This window comes from Ambystoma mexicanum, chromosome 6q (assembly GCF_040938575.1).
Source record: "Ambystoma mexicanum isolate Mex_15411 chromosome 6q, UKY_AmexF1_1, whole genome shotgun sequence".
NCBI classification, from domain to species: domain Eukaryota; kingdom Metazoa; phylum Chordata; class Amphibia; order Caudata; family Ambystomatidae; genus Ambystoma; species Ambystoma mexicanum.
Window position 1 is genome coordinate 984,116,085 of NC_090937.1, and position 19,187 is coordinate 984,135,271.

General features: G+C 45.9%; 1 protein-coding gene across 6 annotated transcripts in view; it reads right to left on the bottom strand.

The window, feature by feature from the left end:
- ACSL1 (acyl-CoA synthetase long chain family member 1) overlaps positions 1 to 19,187 on the bottom strand; it is an 877,045-nt gene that overhangs the window by 575,243 nt on the left and 282,615 nt on the right. For all 6 annotated transcript variants that reach the window (XM_069631504.1, XM_069631500.1, XM_069631503.1 and 3 more), the window contains one exon: positions 15,967 to 16,068. In XM_069631504.1, coding sequence (XP_069487605.1) covers positions 15,967 to 16,068 — 102 coding nt within the window. The remainder of the gene's footprint in view (positions 1 to 15,966; positions 16,069 to 19,187) is intronic.

Below are 19,187 nucleotides of genomic sequence, written 5' to 3' on the forward strand. Positions count from 1 at the left end.
CTGCTGATTGATGGCTAACGTCGATCAGAGATGTTAGTGTGGCTGCCATTTTTCACTGGATGATTAAGATTTGTACATGAGGTTACTGAGATTGCCATTTCTCTACGAAGCTCAGCACGTCGTTGTTCTTGGGTCCCTTGAAAGGTGTCTTTTGTATTGGACATTTCGATGTCGGACCTGAAGCTCGTCGGTTCCACCGATATGTCGAACCCAAATGTTAACAATTCCTCTAGTGCATTCAGAATTGTATTTCGAACTGATCCTGAGGAAATGCGTAGCAGTACCTGGTCACAACACTTTTCAGAAGCATACTCAACTATTTGAATGTCCTCCGACAAAATCGTTCTGAGGGATGGAATGCAAGAAAATAGTTTCAGTACGTTTTTGCGGTTCAGGTTCAAATCATGGTCTTCTCGATGTAGATTTTGTAGTTTCAATTTGCAGATTAGCGAGTTAGCTCCAGATCTCGAAGATGTGGATGCTTTTGATGAGTATCGGACCTGCTTTTTTTCATGCTGTCGGGGATTTTTTGGGTTAAGGCATATAGGCAGATTTAGACAGTCCTCAGGCTTTGTCCACCTATTATCATAGGTTGCCTCCTGTCCCGCTCTTGGATTTAGCCTATGCGAGGATTCATGTTGGATGTCATCGGTGGCCATATTGGAAGGGACGATTAAGCGATCGGCTGTGCCTTCATCAGAGTAAGTAGAAAAGTTGGATATATCGATTGCTGATCCCGGTGACTTGCTCATGGGACTTTCACGGTCTGCGTCAACTCTTTGTCTCTTGCTTGTCGGAGAGACATGACTGCCTCCTCTACTGTGGTTTGTGACTTCCTGAACAATTTTTTGGTCATCAATTTTTGGCTGTTCAGCTCTTTCGAATAAGCCAACTCTACAGTCGTGTTACATTTCTGATGAATTTCTGTGACTTTGAATGCTGTACATGTTTTTCAGGGTCTGGCAATTTTTTCCCAGGCTCTGACTGCCTGCCTTTCGGTTTCTGGGTTGTTTGAACTTGCCTCGTGGAAACCTTTAGTGATTTTGCCGGACCTTCGAAGATTCCAAATGAGGCTGTAGATATTTTGGAAGTCAGTTTTGGATTGAAACTGTAACGCGCACCTGATTCTCGCAGAGGCGCCGGTCTTGACTGGGCGACTACCGTATCTTCAAAGGTGATGTGTAGCACCCGGTTGGCTCTTTGGGCTGGACCTCTGTGCACTGTATGCCTGACGTGTAGAGTAAGATGTCTTTGGTAAGTGAATGCCGAGCTCTCCATCTGCCTCGGGGCAGGGTGCTGTAACAAGTTTCTTCACTGGATAGGTAGCGCAGGCCTCTTGACTTCAGAGGACTGCTGTCCGTCGTTTACTGCACGAACGGTAAGTTTCGAGTCATTCAAATGTCTGTAAAGTCTTTAGTAATGATGTCTCTTGTTTTGCAGGGTTCCGGCGATGGCGGATGACGGGCTGAAGTGAGTTGAAGATGGAGCACGTGTGATGAATAGAAGCGCCTGGAAGCACGTAAGTAAGCGCTTGTTGCCTGCTTGACGATGCGCTCTAACTGTATTTTTATTTTGCAGGTACGAGTTCGGAGCGGCTGCAGGGTGCCGGAATACCCACTGGATTAGATGTGGAAAGGAGTAATGGCACGTGAGTATTAAAGTTCCCCAATGTCTTAAACGCACCTTGTTTTGTCTTTCAGATGCGGGATGCAGCGCCGAAGGCCTCCGGAGCGTGCGAAGAGTTGGTAAGCTTTTGTCTTTCAGATGCCGGAATGCAGTGTGAAGCCCTCCGGAGCGCACAAAGAGTAGGTAAGCCTTTGCCTTTCAGATGCCGGAATGCTAACCTGTTCTTCCTTGTCTTTATAGGTGTTGCTGAAGACTGGATTCAGGATGGTAAGCCTTTTCCCTTAGGCCCAGGACCGGATGCAGAAGACACGATGAGCGTTCTGCTGCAGAGGTTGCAGAATAACGCAAAGCAAGATTCATCCACCGGGTGTGGTTTAAATAGCCTCCTGTAGTGCTTCGGTGTCTCCTTCCACAGCCACGCCTAGGTAAGAAAAGAGTTCCTGCTTTCCAGAAGAGTTCCAGTGTTCTGAATCTAGGGAGTGGCTCCAGCCCCACCCAAAAGGAAAAGTAGTTCCAAACAGAAGGGGATCAGAGGCTCAACTGGCAGGCAAGTAAGCAGCATGGTCTGCTGCAGGTAAGTCCACCCAAGCATTATGAGCCCGGCGCTTCCAGCACTGGGACTGGGCATATTTATTAGCCTGGTGCCACTGGCGCCAGGACTGGGTCCAAAAGGTCCCAATTGGGACTGGTTGGCACTCGGAACCTGGGTTATGGATCTGCTTCCAAGGGAGTTGGGAAAACCCTGACCTTTTGGAAGCAGAGATCATGACAGTACCCCCCCTCAAGGCCCCTCCCAAACCGGGCTTCTCCGGGGGTTTTGGCTTGTCAGGAAATGTTCGGTGAAATCTTTTGATTAGGCGAGGAGTGTGGACATATTCAGCAGGTTCCCAGGATCTCTCTTGGGGGCCGTAGCCTTTCCAGTCAATTAGGTAGAATAGTTTAGATTTGGAGATCTTGGAGTCCAGAATGCTTTTGACTTCAAACTCGAGTTCTCCATCAACTAGGATAGGTTTTGGAGATTTGGTTAGTCGGGTTTGAGGTTGCACGGGTTTTAATAGAGAGACGTGGAAGACCGGATGTATCTTCATGTGCGGGGGCAAGTCCAACTTGACCGCTACTGGGTTTACTATGGTAGTGATGGAATAGGGACCAAGGTATCTTGGGTTGAATGTGCATGGCCCTTTTAGAGATAGATATTTGGTGGATAACCAGACTTGATCCCCTACTTGATAGTGAGGGGCTTCCTTCCGATGTTGATCTGCTCCTTTCTTGTATTGTACTTTAGCCCTTTGAAGGTGAGAAACAGCTTCCTTAAAGGCTTGGGTGATTGTAGAATGCAGGTAGTGTACTGCTGGTGTTTCAAGATCTTGGAGGGGATCCAACTCCGAGGTTCGAGGGTGACTGCCGTACAAAAGAAAAAACGGGGTTTTCCCAGTTCCCGAATGGACAGAGTTATTGTAGGCATATTCGGCTATCCAAAGGATATCTTTCCAAGTTTTTTCAGTTTGTTGCAGCATAAATACTGTTCCAGAGTTTGATTGGTCCTCTCAGTTTGTCCGTCGGTCTGAGGGTGGTGACTGGTCGATAGTCTCACATCAATTTGAGCCGACCGACAGCAACTTCGCCAAAAATGAGAAATAAATTGACTACCTCGATCCGAAATTAGAACCGAAGGAAAACCGTGCAGTCGGACGATGTTTTTGAGAAATTCTCGGGCCAGAGTTGCTGCTGTTGGCAAGCCTTTGAGCGGAATGAAATGCGCCATCTTGGAGAATAAGTCCACGATTACTAGAATCGTATTGTATCCGGAGCATGGAGGTAGATCGGTGATGAAGTCCATAGAAAGCGTATGCCAAGGGCGAGGTGGGATGTCAATAGGGCGTAAGAGGCCTGCTGGTCTTTCCTTTTGACTCTTGTTTTGGGCGCATACTCCACAGGACATTATAAAGTCTCTGATATCTTTCTTCCAAGACGGCCACCAGAAGTAGCGCTTGATCTTTTCTGAGGTCTTGGCCATACCGGGATGACCTTCCATTAAAGAGTCGTGATAACAAGAGATTACTTTTTTCTGTAAATCTGTGCTGGGTAGGTATAATCGTTCTTGGAAATACAATAAATTGTCCTTTACTGCAAAGTCCTTTCCCTGCAGATGCCAATTCTGTATGTCTGCTGGAGTTACAAGTTGCCTGGCTTTATCCTTAACTTCCTCTATGGATTTGGTGGCGATTACACCCAGAATTCTTTGTTCGGGAATGATTGGTACAGGTTTAGGGTTGATCAAGTGTTCTTCCACTCCCATCCGAGAAAGGGCATCAGCTTTACCGTTCTTTGTACCAGGTCGATAGGTAATTATGAAGTCAAACTCGGCAAAGAATAATGCCCAACGGAGTGGTCTAGAGGATTGGGCTTTTGCGGTTTTCAAATATTGCAGGTTTCGGTGATCCGTAATCACAGTAACGGTGTGTCGGGCCCCCAGCAGATAATGCCGCCAAGCCTTAAAGGCAGACTTGATAGCCAGAAGTTCCTTGTCAGTAATCGTGTAATTGATTTCAGGAGGCGAGAATTTGCGGGACCAAAATGCCACGGGATGCAACTGATTGGTTACCGGGTCCTTTTGTGATAGAACTGCCCCCATGGCAAGGCTTGAAGCATCAGTTTCCACGATGTAGGGGAGTTCGGGGCGAGGGTGTTTTAAGATTGGTGCAGAGATAAATTTAGTCTTCAAATCCTGGAAAGCTTGTTCCGCCTCGGTAGACCATTCAAAACGTTTGTTTTTCTTTAACAAGGCAGTGATGGGCTGGACTATTCGAGAGAATTCGGGGATAAACCTGCGGTAAAAGTTAGCGAAGCCTAACATGCTTTGCACACCTTTTACGGAGGATGGTGATGGCCATTTGAGAACTGCATCGACCTTCTTTGAATCCATACGCACTCCGCCAGGTGATAATATGAATCCCAAGAATTCAACTTCAGTCACGTTGAAAACACATTTTTCCAACTTAGCGAAAAGTTTGTGTTGACGCAATCTTTCGAGGACCATTTTCACGTGTTTCCGATGTTCAGATTCCGATGAAGAATAAACGAGGATGTCGTCAATGTAAACAACACCACATACATCTATGAGCTCTCTGAGGACATCGTTCATAAAATATTGAAAGGCGGCCGGGGCATTGCAAAGTCCGAAGGGCATGACCTGATATTCAAATAGCCCATACTTGGTGCGGAAGGCCGTTTTCCATTCATCGCCCTCTTTTACTCGTACCAAGTGGTAAGCTCCTCTAAGATCCAGCTTTGTATATATGAATGCTTTTCTGACTTGGTCCAGGAGTTCAGGGATCAAAGGTAACGGATATCTATTCTTAACGGTGATCTGGTTCAGGGAGCGATAATCGATACAAGTTCTAAGGTCTCCTTCCTTTTTTGGAACGAAGAACAAAGCTGAAGAAGCAGGGGACTTGGAAGGACGAATAAACCCATTTGCCAGGTATTGATCCAGGTATTGTCGAAGGTGAAGGTTTTCAGGCTCGGTGAGGGCATAAATTCTACTACAAGGAGGAGTAGATCCAGGTATCAGGTCTATCTGGCAGTCATAAGACCTATGAGGAGGTAGAGAGTTAGCCTGATCCTTCCGGAAAACATCTTGGTATTCTAGGTATTCGGGAGTTAACTGGGGAGTCTCTGAAGAAATTGCGGCCAGTGCAACACCAGGTGGAGGGTGACAAGTAGAGACACATTCTGGAAACTGGACCGTTCTTGCTCGCCAATCGATTAGAGGATTGTGTTTCTCTAACCAAGGTATTCCTAGAATAATCTGAAACTGAGGGGCCTTGATCACATCGAACACGATCTTCTCATGGTGTCCATCTTGACTTACTAGCGTCACCTCTTGAGTGGTATGCGTTACTGGCCCGGAGGCTATCTCCGTACCATCCACCGTAGTAATGACGTCCTTTACAGCCTTGGGACAAAGAGTTAGATTCATCCTCAAAACCATTTCATGATCCACATAATTGCCGATGGCACCGCTGTCGACGTAAGCTTCAATTGCATGTAATCGATCCGGATTATCAGGGCTAATGAGGACCATCGGTATCACGAAATGCGAGGTCACGGAACTGGTTTTCACGCTCGGCAAGAGGACCTCTATTCTTGTCGGGCAAGGTCGTTTCCCTGCTCAGAGTTTGTAACTTTGGTAACTGCAGCTCCTACTGCCTTCTTGGCAGGTTTCACCGGACAGTCTCGAAGAAAGTGTCCCGAGTTTCCGCAATATAGGCATAATTGCAACTGTTTCCTCCTTTCCCGCTCCCTTTGTGTTAGAGGACCTTTCAGGCCCCCTATTTGCATGGGTTCCCCGGAGTCTACTCCTTTGGAAGGAGTTGGCGGTTTGGAAAATACTCGAGCATCAAACTTGGAACGATCGGCCTTCCTGTTCTGCAGCCTGTGATCTATTTGAACGACCAAGTCTATATAATCCGAACAGTCTTGTGGGGGATTCACTACTTGGGCTAAAACGTCTTTGAGCTCTCCACGTAGACCTCTATAAAACAGCCTAATCCTTTTGTCCTCAGGCCATTGAGTTTCCACTATTAGTCTCTTGAAAGATGCAATATAAGCCAAAAGGTCTTGATTACCCTGTCGCAACGAAAGAAGCTCATTGTCCAAGGCCTGCCCCTGTGAATGTCTTGCGAACAGTTTTTCCATACTAAGCTGAAAGGCTTGAAAATCATGGAGAACCGGATCATCTTGATTAACTAGAGGGATCGACCAGTCTGCCGCATTGCCACTAAGGTATGAAAGTACAAAAGCTACTTTTGCTTGATCAGTTGGAAAGGCTGCTGGCCGGCATAAGAAGTGCAACCGGCACCGATTGATAAATACTGCAAACCTCTTTGGGTCACCAGAAAATCGTTCGGGCGGAGCCAGAGGTACATTCCCAGGTAGGTTGATCTGCACTGGATTCATAGAGGAGGTTGAAGGAAGATTTGCCCCTGATGCGGGTAACGGGGTCTGTCTGGCTTGTGACTGTAGCACTTGTCTAGCAAGATTGTCTGTTCTCTCCTTGGAAATAATTAGTTCCCTTCTTAGAGCATTCGTTTCCTGAGGAGCTGCATGCACTTCTGCCCTTAGTTCCCCAAGTAACCGGGCTAGGGGGTCAGTATCCGAGGTTTCCATAGCGCCTGGGCGAGAGTTTTACGGTAGTCTTTGCGTTCTGTAACGCTCACCTGATTCTCGCAGAGGCGCCGGTCTTGACTGGGCGACTACCGTATCTTCAAAGGTGATGTGTAGCACCCGGTTGGCTCTTTGGGCTGGACCTCTGTGCACTGTATGCCTGACGTGTAGAGTAAGATGTCTTAGGTAAGTGAATGCCGAGCTCTCCATCTGCCTCGGGGCAGGGTGCTGTAACCAGTTTCTTTACTGGATAGGTAGCGCAGGCCTCTTGACTTCAGAGGACTGCTGTCCGTCGTTTACTGCACGAACGGTAAGTTTCGAGTCATTCAAATGTCTGTAAAGTCTTTAGTAATGATGTCTCTTGTTTTGCAGGGTTCCGGCGATGGCGGATGACGGGCTGAAGTGAGTTGAAGATGGAGCACGTGTGATGAATAGAAGCGCCTGGAAGCACGTAAGTAAGCGCTTGTTGCCTGCTTGACGATGCGCTCTAACTGTCTTTTTATTTTTCAGGTACGAGTTCGGAGCGGCTGCAGGGTGCCGGAATACCCACTGGATTAGATGTGGAAAGGAGTAATGGCACGTGAGTATTAAAGTTCCCCAATGTCTTAAATGCACCTGGTTTTGTCTTTTAGATGCGGGATGCAGCGCCGAAGGCCTCCGGAGCGTGCGAAGAGTTGGTAAGCTTTGGTCTTTCAGATGCCGGAATGCAGTGTGAAGACCTCCGGAGCGCACAAAGAGTAGGTAAGCCTTTGCCTTTCAGATGCCGGAATGCTAACCTGTTCTTCCTTGTCTTTATAGGTGTTGCTGAAGACTGGATTCAGGATGGTAAGCCTTTGCCTTTCAGATGCCGCAATGCTAACCTGTTCTTTCTTGTCTTTATAGGTGTTGCTGAAGACTGGATTCAGGATGGTAAGCCTTTTCCCTTAGGCCCAGGACCGGATGCAGAAGACACGATGAGCGTTCTGCTGCAGAGGTTGCAGAATAACGCAAAGCAAGATTCATCCACCGGGTGTGGTTTAAATAGCCTCCTGTAGTGCTTTGGTGTCTCCTTCCACAGCCACGCCTAGGTAAGAAAAGAGTTCCTGCTTTCCAGAAGAGTTCCAGTGTTCTGAATCTAGGGAGTGGCTCCAGCCCCACCCAAAAGGAAAAGTAGTTCCAAACAGAAGGGGATCAGAGGCTCAACTGGCAGGCAAGTAAGCAGCATGGTCTGCTGCAGGTAAGTCCACCCAAGCATTATGAGCCCGGCGCTTCCAGCACTGGGACTGGGCATATTTATGAGCCTGGTGCCACTGGCGCCAGGACTGGGTCCAAAAGGTCCCAATTGGGACTGGTTGGCACTCGGAACCTGGGTTATGGATCTGCTTCCAAGGGAGTTAGGAAAACCCTGACCTTTTGGAAGCAGAGATCATGACAGAAACAGATTGCTTGTTCGTTCGGGAAAGACACAGAACCACACTCGGGGGGGTTGCACGACCTGGACTCTAACTTCTTGCTGGCCGGTCGTAGTTGAAGATTCACTAGCTGCATCAGTGTTGTTCGAAATTAAAACATTTGCATTTGTATTCTGTGTTTGAACTTGCTGGTTGTGAGGATCTTTGCTTGATCGTGAGGGCACTTGAAGCTTTGTAGTTTCGATGCTTGGGTTCATCATGGCTGAATGTCTCATCCATTTTACGGCTTCAAGCAAACCGTCGGCTAAAGAGTCATTCTGGCAGTGGTGACGCGCTGCGAGGTCACTTAGGCGCTCTTGCCATCTTAATGTTTGTTCTGCTTCTTGTGTCGACCGTAGTTGCAGGAAGTGTGTGTCAGAGTCGAATTTATCCATTTTTTCTTTAAGAGTTATTATGAGTGACGTCTGGTCTTTGTAGGCCTCGTGGAGTGACTCATACATTTTCAAAAACGGAAGGAGTGCCGCAGACGAGGCTGCTAGAACATTATTGTAGATCTGCATTGCAGCTGCTGAGGACAAACTTGGTTTTGACTCAGTGCTGGTTTTGTCTGACAGACTTAAATGTGAACTGTTTGAATTCTCCAAATTGGGATCTTTTGCCAGCGTCGAGGTAGCGGCTGTGGTAATAGGTAATTCCTGAGAAGATTGTAATGTTGTAGACTTTAAATTCTCATTTCTCGATTTACTGGAGGGGTCCATGTTAAATGTTGGACCTCTTGGCTTGACGTGAGGTGTACTTGAGGTACTTTCTCCTGTACCACCGCCATTTTGTTTGTCACGTATTGGCGAACAAATTTTATTGAAGTTCCCCATCTGCATGTGTCCCATGTTGTCACACAATCTATGAAGGAGATCAGCATGGTCGATGTGATTACGACTGTATCGTTGGAATGTATGTTGCTGACTGCCTTTTGCAGTTGTGTAGCCATGGAGAGACTGAATGGTGTTAGACGTCGTATATTCCTTGGATTGTAGAAACCGAGGAGCTCTAGCGGTGTGTCAACAGTTGCCGGAATGGTTCTTACAGTTGCGTGGTCTGTGTCTAAGGTCTGTGTAGTTAATATTATTTCATCAGATTCAAGTAGGCGCCCGTTTCCCTCCTCATCTTTTGAGGCTTCCATTAGTTCTGCATCCGTAAGTTCAAAAGGGGAAAAAAATTCATCAGCTGTTTCTGAGGTGATCTGGTTAGGCGTGGCTTGAGATGTATTGTTGAATGAAAATGTTCTTGACAAGTTTAGGCCAATCGGAAGTAAGTTGTCAAGAGTTAGTAGTGGCCTTTGTTGAGGTACATTTATGTGTGGAACAGCCTTCTCTAATGAATCATTTGTTTCGGCGTCCCCAGGCGTGAGTACCGGCACAGATCCCTCAGACCCCGCAGCTCCCACTGCCCCCTTTAGGATGGCGTCAGACGTAGTGTGTGCGCCTCTATCAACTATCTGATTACCAATGGTTTGTAGTGGCGATATGGGCAGCGCAGGAGGTGGCACAGGAGCAGTAGGATTAGCTTGAGCAAAACTTGTCAGGGTAAGAGGATTTTCGGAATTTCCTGGTGACAACCGACAGTCATTTGTTACTCGTTCTGACACCTCTTTGCTGCCTGCTGCGCACATTGTGTTCGTTGTTGGGGCATCAAAGGATTTATCGTGCGAGGGAGAAGTCAGAGGGGTCGGAAGGGGACACAGCAATTAACAGTGATTGCTTTGTTCCTGTTAAATCAACCGTTTCAGGTTGCGCTTTAGACGCGTGTTTTCGTGAAGCAGTGCTTACCTTTGAAGTGTCTGAAGCCGCGTCTGCCTTCAAGGCAATATATTTAAATGTATTAACTGCATGAATTCCAATAAAGATTAGAATTGTCTGATAGCTGAATTTGTAGTCCACCTCAAGCCACATGCCCTAACTCCTAATCTTTTTTAATGTCCTATTTAAGCAAAATATTTACAAGATATGGAATACATCTGACAATCGTAGAAGGAACAGTACAATACAGAAGGGTGACGTAACAACCAAATAGCTTTCAAAGGGGAGGTCGTTAGTTTCTGGTTCTGCCAGTAGGTTAGGCTGTTGGCATTCTAGGCAACTATCAAATTCCCAACATTTTTCAGATAAGATACTGTTTGGGAAACCTAGACTTCTCAGCTGAATTGCTACCTTTAGTAAAAGAGGTTTAATGGTTTTGGAGTTTGTAAGGAGAGCTCCAAGATTCTGTTTAGCCAAGTTGCTCTTTCCACGATCCTGTAATAGTGAACTTTCAGGGTCCTTCGATACAAATTATCATGGAGTTGTATGGCGGCAGATACATTGTTGCATTGCCTGAGTATCAGCAAATACCAAGGTCTGGCTCAATAAGAACTTCACAGTAACAAAAACATTTCATACAGGAGCGCCTCACAGCCAGATTTGATTAGTGTTAAAATCATGGGGAGATCTTACAGCAAGGTTGGTTTCTCAGAGGCAGAGGCATTCAAATGCATCTATTCCAACCACTGAGCTGGAAGGCATCTGATAGGAGTTAAAGTGCGATCGGACAAAGGTGCCAAGGGCTTCTAGCTCACTAGAGGTGCCAATTACCTTCTTGCTTCATATTCCCAGTAGTTTTGCTCAACCCATGCCCCATCCTGTGCCTGCAGCCCAAAACAGAATTTTTGATGGCTGGCTCTTTGCAAACCTAATGGAGGCCATTGCAATTAAAACACATCGACTTAACATGTTGAACTTTTTCCTACCATTCCAAAACATGTATAATAGTTAGACTAGAACCTTGGTGCATTCCTGCATTGACTATTTTAACAGTCAGTACTTGATGTCCCTAAAATGCAAACACCAGCGGAATGTAATCCAGAATAAGTTTGGTCCTGCACCAGGAGGCCCCATCATGCCAGGATTTATGGTACAGAGGCTACCAGGCCCCAGGAGAATCACACTTGCAGATATGTGGCATGCCGGATACCATACAGACAACTGGTTCCGGCAACAAGGATGGATATGAGCAGTCACAACCTTTGCTCAGACCACGTTTCCCAGAGGGCCAAGCCACCGCTGTTAGGGAGAATTTTAATTTCTGTGCTACTTCTCTTCAACCTTAGCGACACCCCAGCTCTTTTGCTGGACTTAAGGCTTGCGACTTTATCCACCCGATTGAAAGGGACCTTTTTCTCAATCCCGCATGTTTTTTTCCTGACTAGGCTTTTTGTGTTTAACTGTTTTATGGAGTCTGATGAACTCCACATGCATCTGCCTTTTGTATAGTGACAGCACCTTAGGTGCAGTGCCACTGAGAAGTCCCTTGGATTTCTCTGAAGGTTTAAATACATTTTCTTGGGTGAACTATCATTCCCAAGAATAGCAAGACGATCCCCGTCTTAATTTTCTCTTTGTAGGACCAACACACCACCCTATGTGGAGTGCTGTGGGGTTACCTAGTCATTCCTATCCCACTTCTCATGTAACATTTTTTGTTGCACCAACCTACTTTAAATGGCTGTTGGCAGTGGTTTAATTTTACTACCAGTGTGCATCGTTACCGCAGTACAGCACCCATGGGTGTCCATTTTCTCAAAATGGCCTTGGTCATCTTTTTTCACCATTTTCTGTTTGTTTGTTTCTTCTGGGCTTTTACTCTGTTAGTTGAAACTGGTTTGAGCACCTTGTGTGTTTTGCCTTTGGCAGGCTTCAGCACTGAAGCCCGCCCAGGGTCCAGTGTCTCTGGAAAGGCAGGAAGTGAGGAAGGGTCCCCAAACTTCCTTGTCCTTTGTCTCTAGGTGTGCCTGAATGAAACCAGTCCCGATTGGCCAGCTGTCCTGAAAGGATAGCCGTCCTGCGGTGCGATTTGACATCCTAGGCTGTGAATGAATAGGAAGAATCTCATAAAATGCGATGTTTTTGGGGCTAGAGGCAGAGTGGACCACTGGAGAGGAACATCCGAAGACGACGAGACGCCAGCTGCACCACCCTGGCCCGCGAAGTGCCCGATTAAGCCCTGCAGCTGTGCTGACCCAGTATGCATATCGACTGCGAAGACCCATATGGGACGGCTTCCTCCCTTGGGCCACTGGGACCAACTAGCCTTAAGACAAGCTTCCATTTGGCGCAACCCCCGACTTGCTGCGCTTCACCAGAGCTGCAGAAGCCCAATGCCAGGGGTCCTGTGACTATTGACGGGTGCATCGTCTTGCGAAGTCCCAATCCAGCCAAATCGTTGTGGGCATCCTGAGACCCTACAGAGACAGGAAATCTTGATCCAGAGTGCCCTCACCAGAATCCAGGACCGAGGAAGCAGGCCTCTTCCAACCTGAGATGTCTTCATTGATGCCGAGGAAAAAGCGCCACAACACTGAAGTGCCGCTGAAACGAAGGAAATGCCCTCGTTGACGAGTCCCTCTCCAGATTTCTGGCACAGGAGCCAGCCAGACATCCATCCTTTCTTCACCACGACCAAGGTCCAGGAAAAAGTGTCTGCCAAGCTGTAGCAAGGAGGAATACAGCTGGAAAGGTTTTCTTCGAATCACAGGTAGTGTGGGGTTTAGGGTGTTCACCTTTTAGACATAAGGTGTGCTTCCTATCCTGCAAAGTGCTTTTGTTGCACTTTGGAGTTGATACCAACTCACCTGCACTGGCCTAACAGTTTGAGATCTTTACAAAGTAGCTCACTTGAGTTACTGCGATTTTTCTTCTGACCTTACTTTGCCAAGACTTTATCCAAGAAGAAGTGCATGAGAACTATTGACTTTGTCCATGGACTTTGGCTGTCCTAGCTCCCTAAAGGCACTCCTCTGAACCTACTGGCTTTAGCAACACTTCTCCAGACTTCTACTGTTCCTCCCTTCTCTTTGGACTCCCCTCCTCTCATCTCTCCCCACTCAAATCCATCTACCACTCTGCCATCCGCTCCCTCTGCCATCCGCTCCCTCTGCCTTCTCTCACCTCTTTAGGTTGGATCCCGTTCACTGCCAGCTCAAATTCAAGTTGCTCCGTCTTGTCTTCAAATCCCTCTATGGTCTTGCCCCCCCATATCTCTCCTCCCTTCTCACTTTCCATACCCATTCTCATTCTCTCCGTTCAGCTAATCTTTTCCTACTCCCTCCTCCTCCACCTCCCTGTGCCCCCTCCCGCTTCCGTTCTTTCCAACTCCTTGCTCCCTTCCACTGGAACCGCCTCCCACTTCACATCCGCTCTTCCCCCTCCTTCCCTTCATTTCGCTCTTCTCTCAAATCTTACCTTTTTAACTCACCTCCCTAGCTCCCTTTGTTGCTTCTCGTTCTTCTCCCTCACCTTAATTCCTCACCTCCTACCACTGCTCTTCCCTACCTTCTCTACCTCCTTCCTCCCCTCCCCCTACTCTAATATAGTCCCTCTCCTTCCTCTCCTCTTCCTCATTCACTTAGATTCCTTCTCCTCCGGCTCTTACCCCCCACTAACTCCTACCTTTCCCTCGCTCACCCTGCCCCTCCCTCCTCACCTCTGCAATGTTGTAAATGTTCTTTATACTGTTTAAGTTATGATTCAATTGCCATTTTATGCTTGTTGTATTTTGCCTGTTCTTATGTAAAGCACTTTGGTTTAAAGGACTATATAACTTCAATAAATACAAATACACTTGTTACCTCAAAGGTTATAATTGTTGTGATTACTATTATTGCTGGGATAAAAGTTTACCTGCCTTACTTTAGGAGATTGTAATTGTTTTCAACTGTTGAAAGTATGTTTGCAGTCTTATTTGAACATTTCCTTCCTTTACAAACTCAATAACTGAATTGGTAACTGAAAATAAGTGCAATAATGAGCTTAACTGAAGTCACACCCGTGTGCTGGAAAAAGTGTAAGCATAAAGACATTACCAACTGTTATTGTCCTTTACAAACTGAAACTGATTGTTACTAGTTGATAAATCTTTTGAAAGAATGCTTATTTAAACCTTGTGTATATTATAAATAAATATGTATATTTAACTTATTGTGTAAGTGTTACTTGGCTACTTGTACACACATTTCAATTGTACAGCTCACATTACCCGTAAATTAAGCCTGGCTGCTCAGTCACACTACCAACTTGTGTTGTACAGGCCTATGTGGTGTTTTAACTAATACCAAACGGAAGTCTTGTGCAGTCCTCATCAGTTGGACTGCACCAATTCTTACCCAACAACCGTGCAGTGTGATGTCCTGACATTACATAACACGGTTCAGGAGCGCAATGCTCCTCAACTATTTCTGAATGGGATTATTTTACTCGAGACGGTTTTTTCTTCGCATTTCCGATTTTTTTACACCCAGAATACGCTAGTGTTAGGACACTTTGGCGATTCAGGTTTTCGATATACTTCGCAGAGAGGAACTGCGTTTTTTCTACTTTTGTGCGTTGACCCATCTTCAGCTCCGGTTCACCTTTTGTCCTCAAATCCCTGCATTCAATACCAGTTGAGCCTTGAATATCTTTAAAGACCCTCTACTTCATCAGGCTTACTTTGGAGCAGACGCATGCTACGTCAGGCAGAAAAACACCTGGCACAACCGCATGCGGAACTTCAGATCTTCCAACTCCACTCCTCTCACCCTGCGTTCTGTTAAGAAACATGGTGGCCAGTGCCTTACACCCTAGTAGGGGGTCATTGTATGGAAAAACCTCTCCAGCACCTTCAGGTCTCTGGACAATCTCATGTTCAGGATGAAGCGAGAAACTAGTGTTCAAGCTGGGTTTTGATCAATTCTGAAGTAGTTTGGCCCTATGGACACAGAAGAATAAAGTCCTGCTCCACTTGGTTGTCATGCACTACTGAAACTGATGCATTATTACACTTTGTGTTGGGACTGTAATGTCGGTCTACTGGTCTATCATCTGCATCGTCAGGAACTCCTATTCAAGCTTGCCATTGCATTTCTTATAGAAGATAAACCTTCTAGAGACTTGACACTGAAGACATATTTGCATCAGAGTTCGTATTCACCTTTACTCTGACAGTTGTATTTATTGCACTTCATGTAGAATGATAAACATTGTTACTGTACACTGCCCCCACTCACTTCTTTGGTGCTTTGCTACTTCTGAATTTTGCGTGCTACAAAGTGACATTTTCGTGGGTGCAGCCTTACCAAGCAAAGCTTTGGTTTTGGCCAGAAAAATACCCAGGCCTCAAAACCCATTTACCTATTGATCAGCTAAAACATTTCTTTTTTGCTACCCTTGATTGCATCAATTTCTTATTAGAAGATACAGCAATAGGACTGCCAGACAACCCAGCTTGAAAAGTTGTGATAAACACATTTGATGTCTAAGCTAACAATTTGGGTGGCCATAATAAAAAAAGTAATGGGAAATGTCATGAAAAAAAAATATGGAAATGGAAAAATTGACCACTTCACAACCAAGGAAGTTCAAAAGGCAGAAAAATGCCCTTAAAAAAAAGATAAATGACAGCAGATGTTACAGAAAGATTAGTCAAAGATGGCCAATGTAAACCCCACCACCACTAGTTATCAGCATAAAACATTTATGACATGGGTCTAGTCACTGTATTGCTCCCCAGCGTTAGCTGAATGGAAATCAAATATGAAAAAAGCACTACATGGTGAAGCCTACATTCATTTATAATTAAATATTCAATTGAACCATAAAGAATACTGCTGAGAAAACTAAAGTTTTATTTGGTCACCCCATTTAGTACAGATGCGGATCGCAAGGGCTACACAAAACATTGGTCACCACACAAACACCCAAAGTAAGCATACCTCTGGTCTATTTTGCGAGAAGATTCCTATAAATTGATTTGGTGCAGATTTAAAACCTTTGTGAAGTAATGCGGAACCAACATACTCTGCCCGGTCAGATGCCTGGAATAAAATGTTAAGAAATTCTTAGATTATGGCAATTCCACAATTCAGTAAAAAAAAAAAAGAAAAAAACCACCACAATAGAACACCGTTAGGATATTTTAAAGCATAGTTATTTACCCATGCACATTCTTGAAAACAATACTGCAGTGTTTAAAATTACACTTTTGCACAAAATAACTTGTGTGCTAAATCGGTTAGACACCTATAAAAAAGAACAGGGTTTTCCAGCACAGGTTTTTTCTGGATATCAACTTGATCCTTTGATTAACTTGCAGCATTAGGAGTTTCCACCCGGGACTTTATTGCTCACTTTAGCCTTTCACATACTACTTTGGGTGGCAAGGACATCAAACGGTTAGCAAAACATTTACAGAGGAATCTTGAATTTGATTTGGATTAGGAAGATAATGCAATGGCCATTGGACCATGGTAAAGGAGAAAGTTATGTGACGAGACAATGCCCTGCTGGAATCGGTCTGTGGGAAGCAAACTAGCATGAGACAATGTCGAGTTACTCTGCTTCGCAAAGAAAAGCAGCTAGTCAAAATTCAAGAATGTGGCTGCCTTATAAAGGCCATAGTACAATACAGCTTTTTTTAGAGCCAGAAAACGTAACCCTAATGATGCAAACGTTTGTCTCAGAGAGGGCAGTTCTCTCAATTATAGCAATATTGAATACAGGGCACCCTGCACCCGGTAAAACGGCATACAATGCTTTGCCACGTCACCGAGGACCAGTTTACACATAGTTGCAGTGAAATCCTCTGACAGTAGATCTAACAAAGTATCCAAGATCCTTGCAATGACTGCCTTGCCAGTAGCAAATGATTTATGAAATCCTGGGAGATGGAGAAAAATCTAACCAACAACTAAGCATGAACCATGGAAAATGGTCCAAATAAACCAGAATAACTATGCAGACACTTTGGGAGTAAGAGCATCCGTTACACATATCAAAATACCTCACACACACAATAGGCACTTGGGAAAAGCAAGATAAAAGCAGCCCCCAAAAATAAGCACTAACTACTGCAGAGCTGAAAGAACAGATCTCTAATCAACGCTTTAAAGAGGAAATGGGATTACAGACCCTCGCAAAAAACCCAGTAGTCACAACCACTAGGTACTCCAACAAGGCTGTGTAATGTACAGCTACCAATGACCTAGATTATCAGGAGCTAAACAGGCATGGTCAATGATTATTCGAGGGGCATAACTCCCCACTCCATCGACAAAGTACAATTTTGGCTAAGCTTCATCAGTTATTAGAGCGACGTGGCCTGCAAAGGAAGTTAATCTAGCCCAGGCCAACATGACTGACTCATGATTGTAGTTTGGCAGCTCACAATGTTTAAAATTGCCTGGGGTCGTTTTAACAGACGGCAGAAACGAAGCAAATTCCACTTACAATTAAGTGACACCTACTTATATATTATGGTGGTGTCATTTGTATACATTTTATTTATTGTTCACTTGTTAGGCACTCATACAGCAAGTAAATACAGTTTCAAAGCACACCCACAGATCAAAAGGGAGGGAAAAGGGGGAGAAACACATTAGTAAATATACACAATTTAAAAAAACAGTGGGGGGGCGAACCTACAAAGCCTTGTGAGTATTCAGAACGTGCAAGTGAAGCAAGGAAGGGGGGCTGGGGTGGAGTGCAAAAGTGTGTGCTCGTGGGTTAGCCACAGATAAGTGCATGGTATAAGTGCAAGGTGAGTGGAGTGCTACACGGACTGGGGCCCCGATGGGTTAAGTGCGAGCCTCCAAGGCAGAGGGAGTGCAAGGGAAAGTGCGGAGGGTAGACAGGAGCTGGGACGATTGGGTGTGGGAGGACATGGAGCCCCGATGATACATGAGGCCCCAGGACACGAATCACAGCAGCAGTGCAAATTAGCAGAGAAGGGAAGGAGGAGGTAAAGATGAAGGTCTTGAGGAGCTTCCTGAATTTAAAGGAATTCCTGCTCAAGGCACCTAGAGAGGGGGAGGCTGTTCCATAGGAGCGAGCCAGCAGAGGAGAGTGATCGACAACCTACTCGCTATTTAGTGAAACCCTTTACACAGTTGGTGCTAAAGTAACGTAGAGGTCGATAAGGAGAGTATTGCGCGAGTTGAAGATATTGTGGTCCCGGGTCCAGACAGCCTAGTGGATGATAGAGGGATTTTAATTTAATCAGTGCAGCAACCAGGAGCCAGTGAAGAATTTTTAGGGTAGGAGAAATGCAGTCCCTGGGCTTAAGGCCAAGGATAAGTCTTGCTGCCCTATTCTGGATTAGCTGTGGGGGGGGGGGGTGCAGAGTGGAAGAAGGTAGATTCAGGAGGAGGCTATTGCAATAGTCAAGCTTAGAGAGAACCAGGGCTAAGGTAACATTGATCTTCTGGGGGAAAGTGAGAAAAGGAAGAATTCCTTTGAGAAGAAAAAGCTGAAAGTGGGACCTCTTCGCAATGTCCTGCGTGTGAGGGAGGAAGGGGAGGAGTCGAAGAGGACTCCAAGGTTTCTGGCTTCTGAGTAAGGAGCAAGGGGAGAGCCCATGGAGGAAAGAGTGAGGGGGGGCGGGGGGGGACAGGTGTTCCGATGGGAAGAATCTCAGTTTTATAGGCATTGAGGCAGAGATCATTGGTGGTGCACCAGGGCTGGATGGCAGGGGATGATGGAAGGTGCAAAAGGGTCAGCAGGAAGTTTGAAAAAGTTGCGTCATCAGCATAACACTGGAGTTTGAGGGAGAAAGAGGATATGAGGCGAGTAATCAGAGCAAGGTATATGTTAAAGAGTCAAGGGGAGAGGATGAAGCCCTGGGGAACAGCTCAGGTGGCAAAGCAAGTAGGAGAGGAGAGGGAGCCCAGGATGACCTGGGACCTGCAGTCGGTTACGAAGGATGTCAGCCATTCCAGTGCCCGTCCGAGATACCAAGGGTATCGTGGAGCCTTTGTATGAAGATGGAATGGTTGACCGTGTCAAAGGCAGAGGAGAGATTGAGTAGGAGTACAGCTGGGGAGTGGAGTCAAGAGATGCAAGCAGTTCTTCACAGGTGTTCAGAAGAGCCGTTTCTGTGCCTCTGGATACTCGAATTCCCCACTGATGGTAGTGGAGACCACCACCAAGTTCAGTGTGC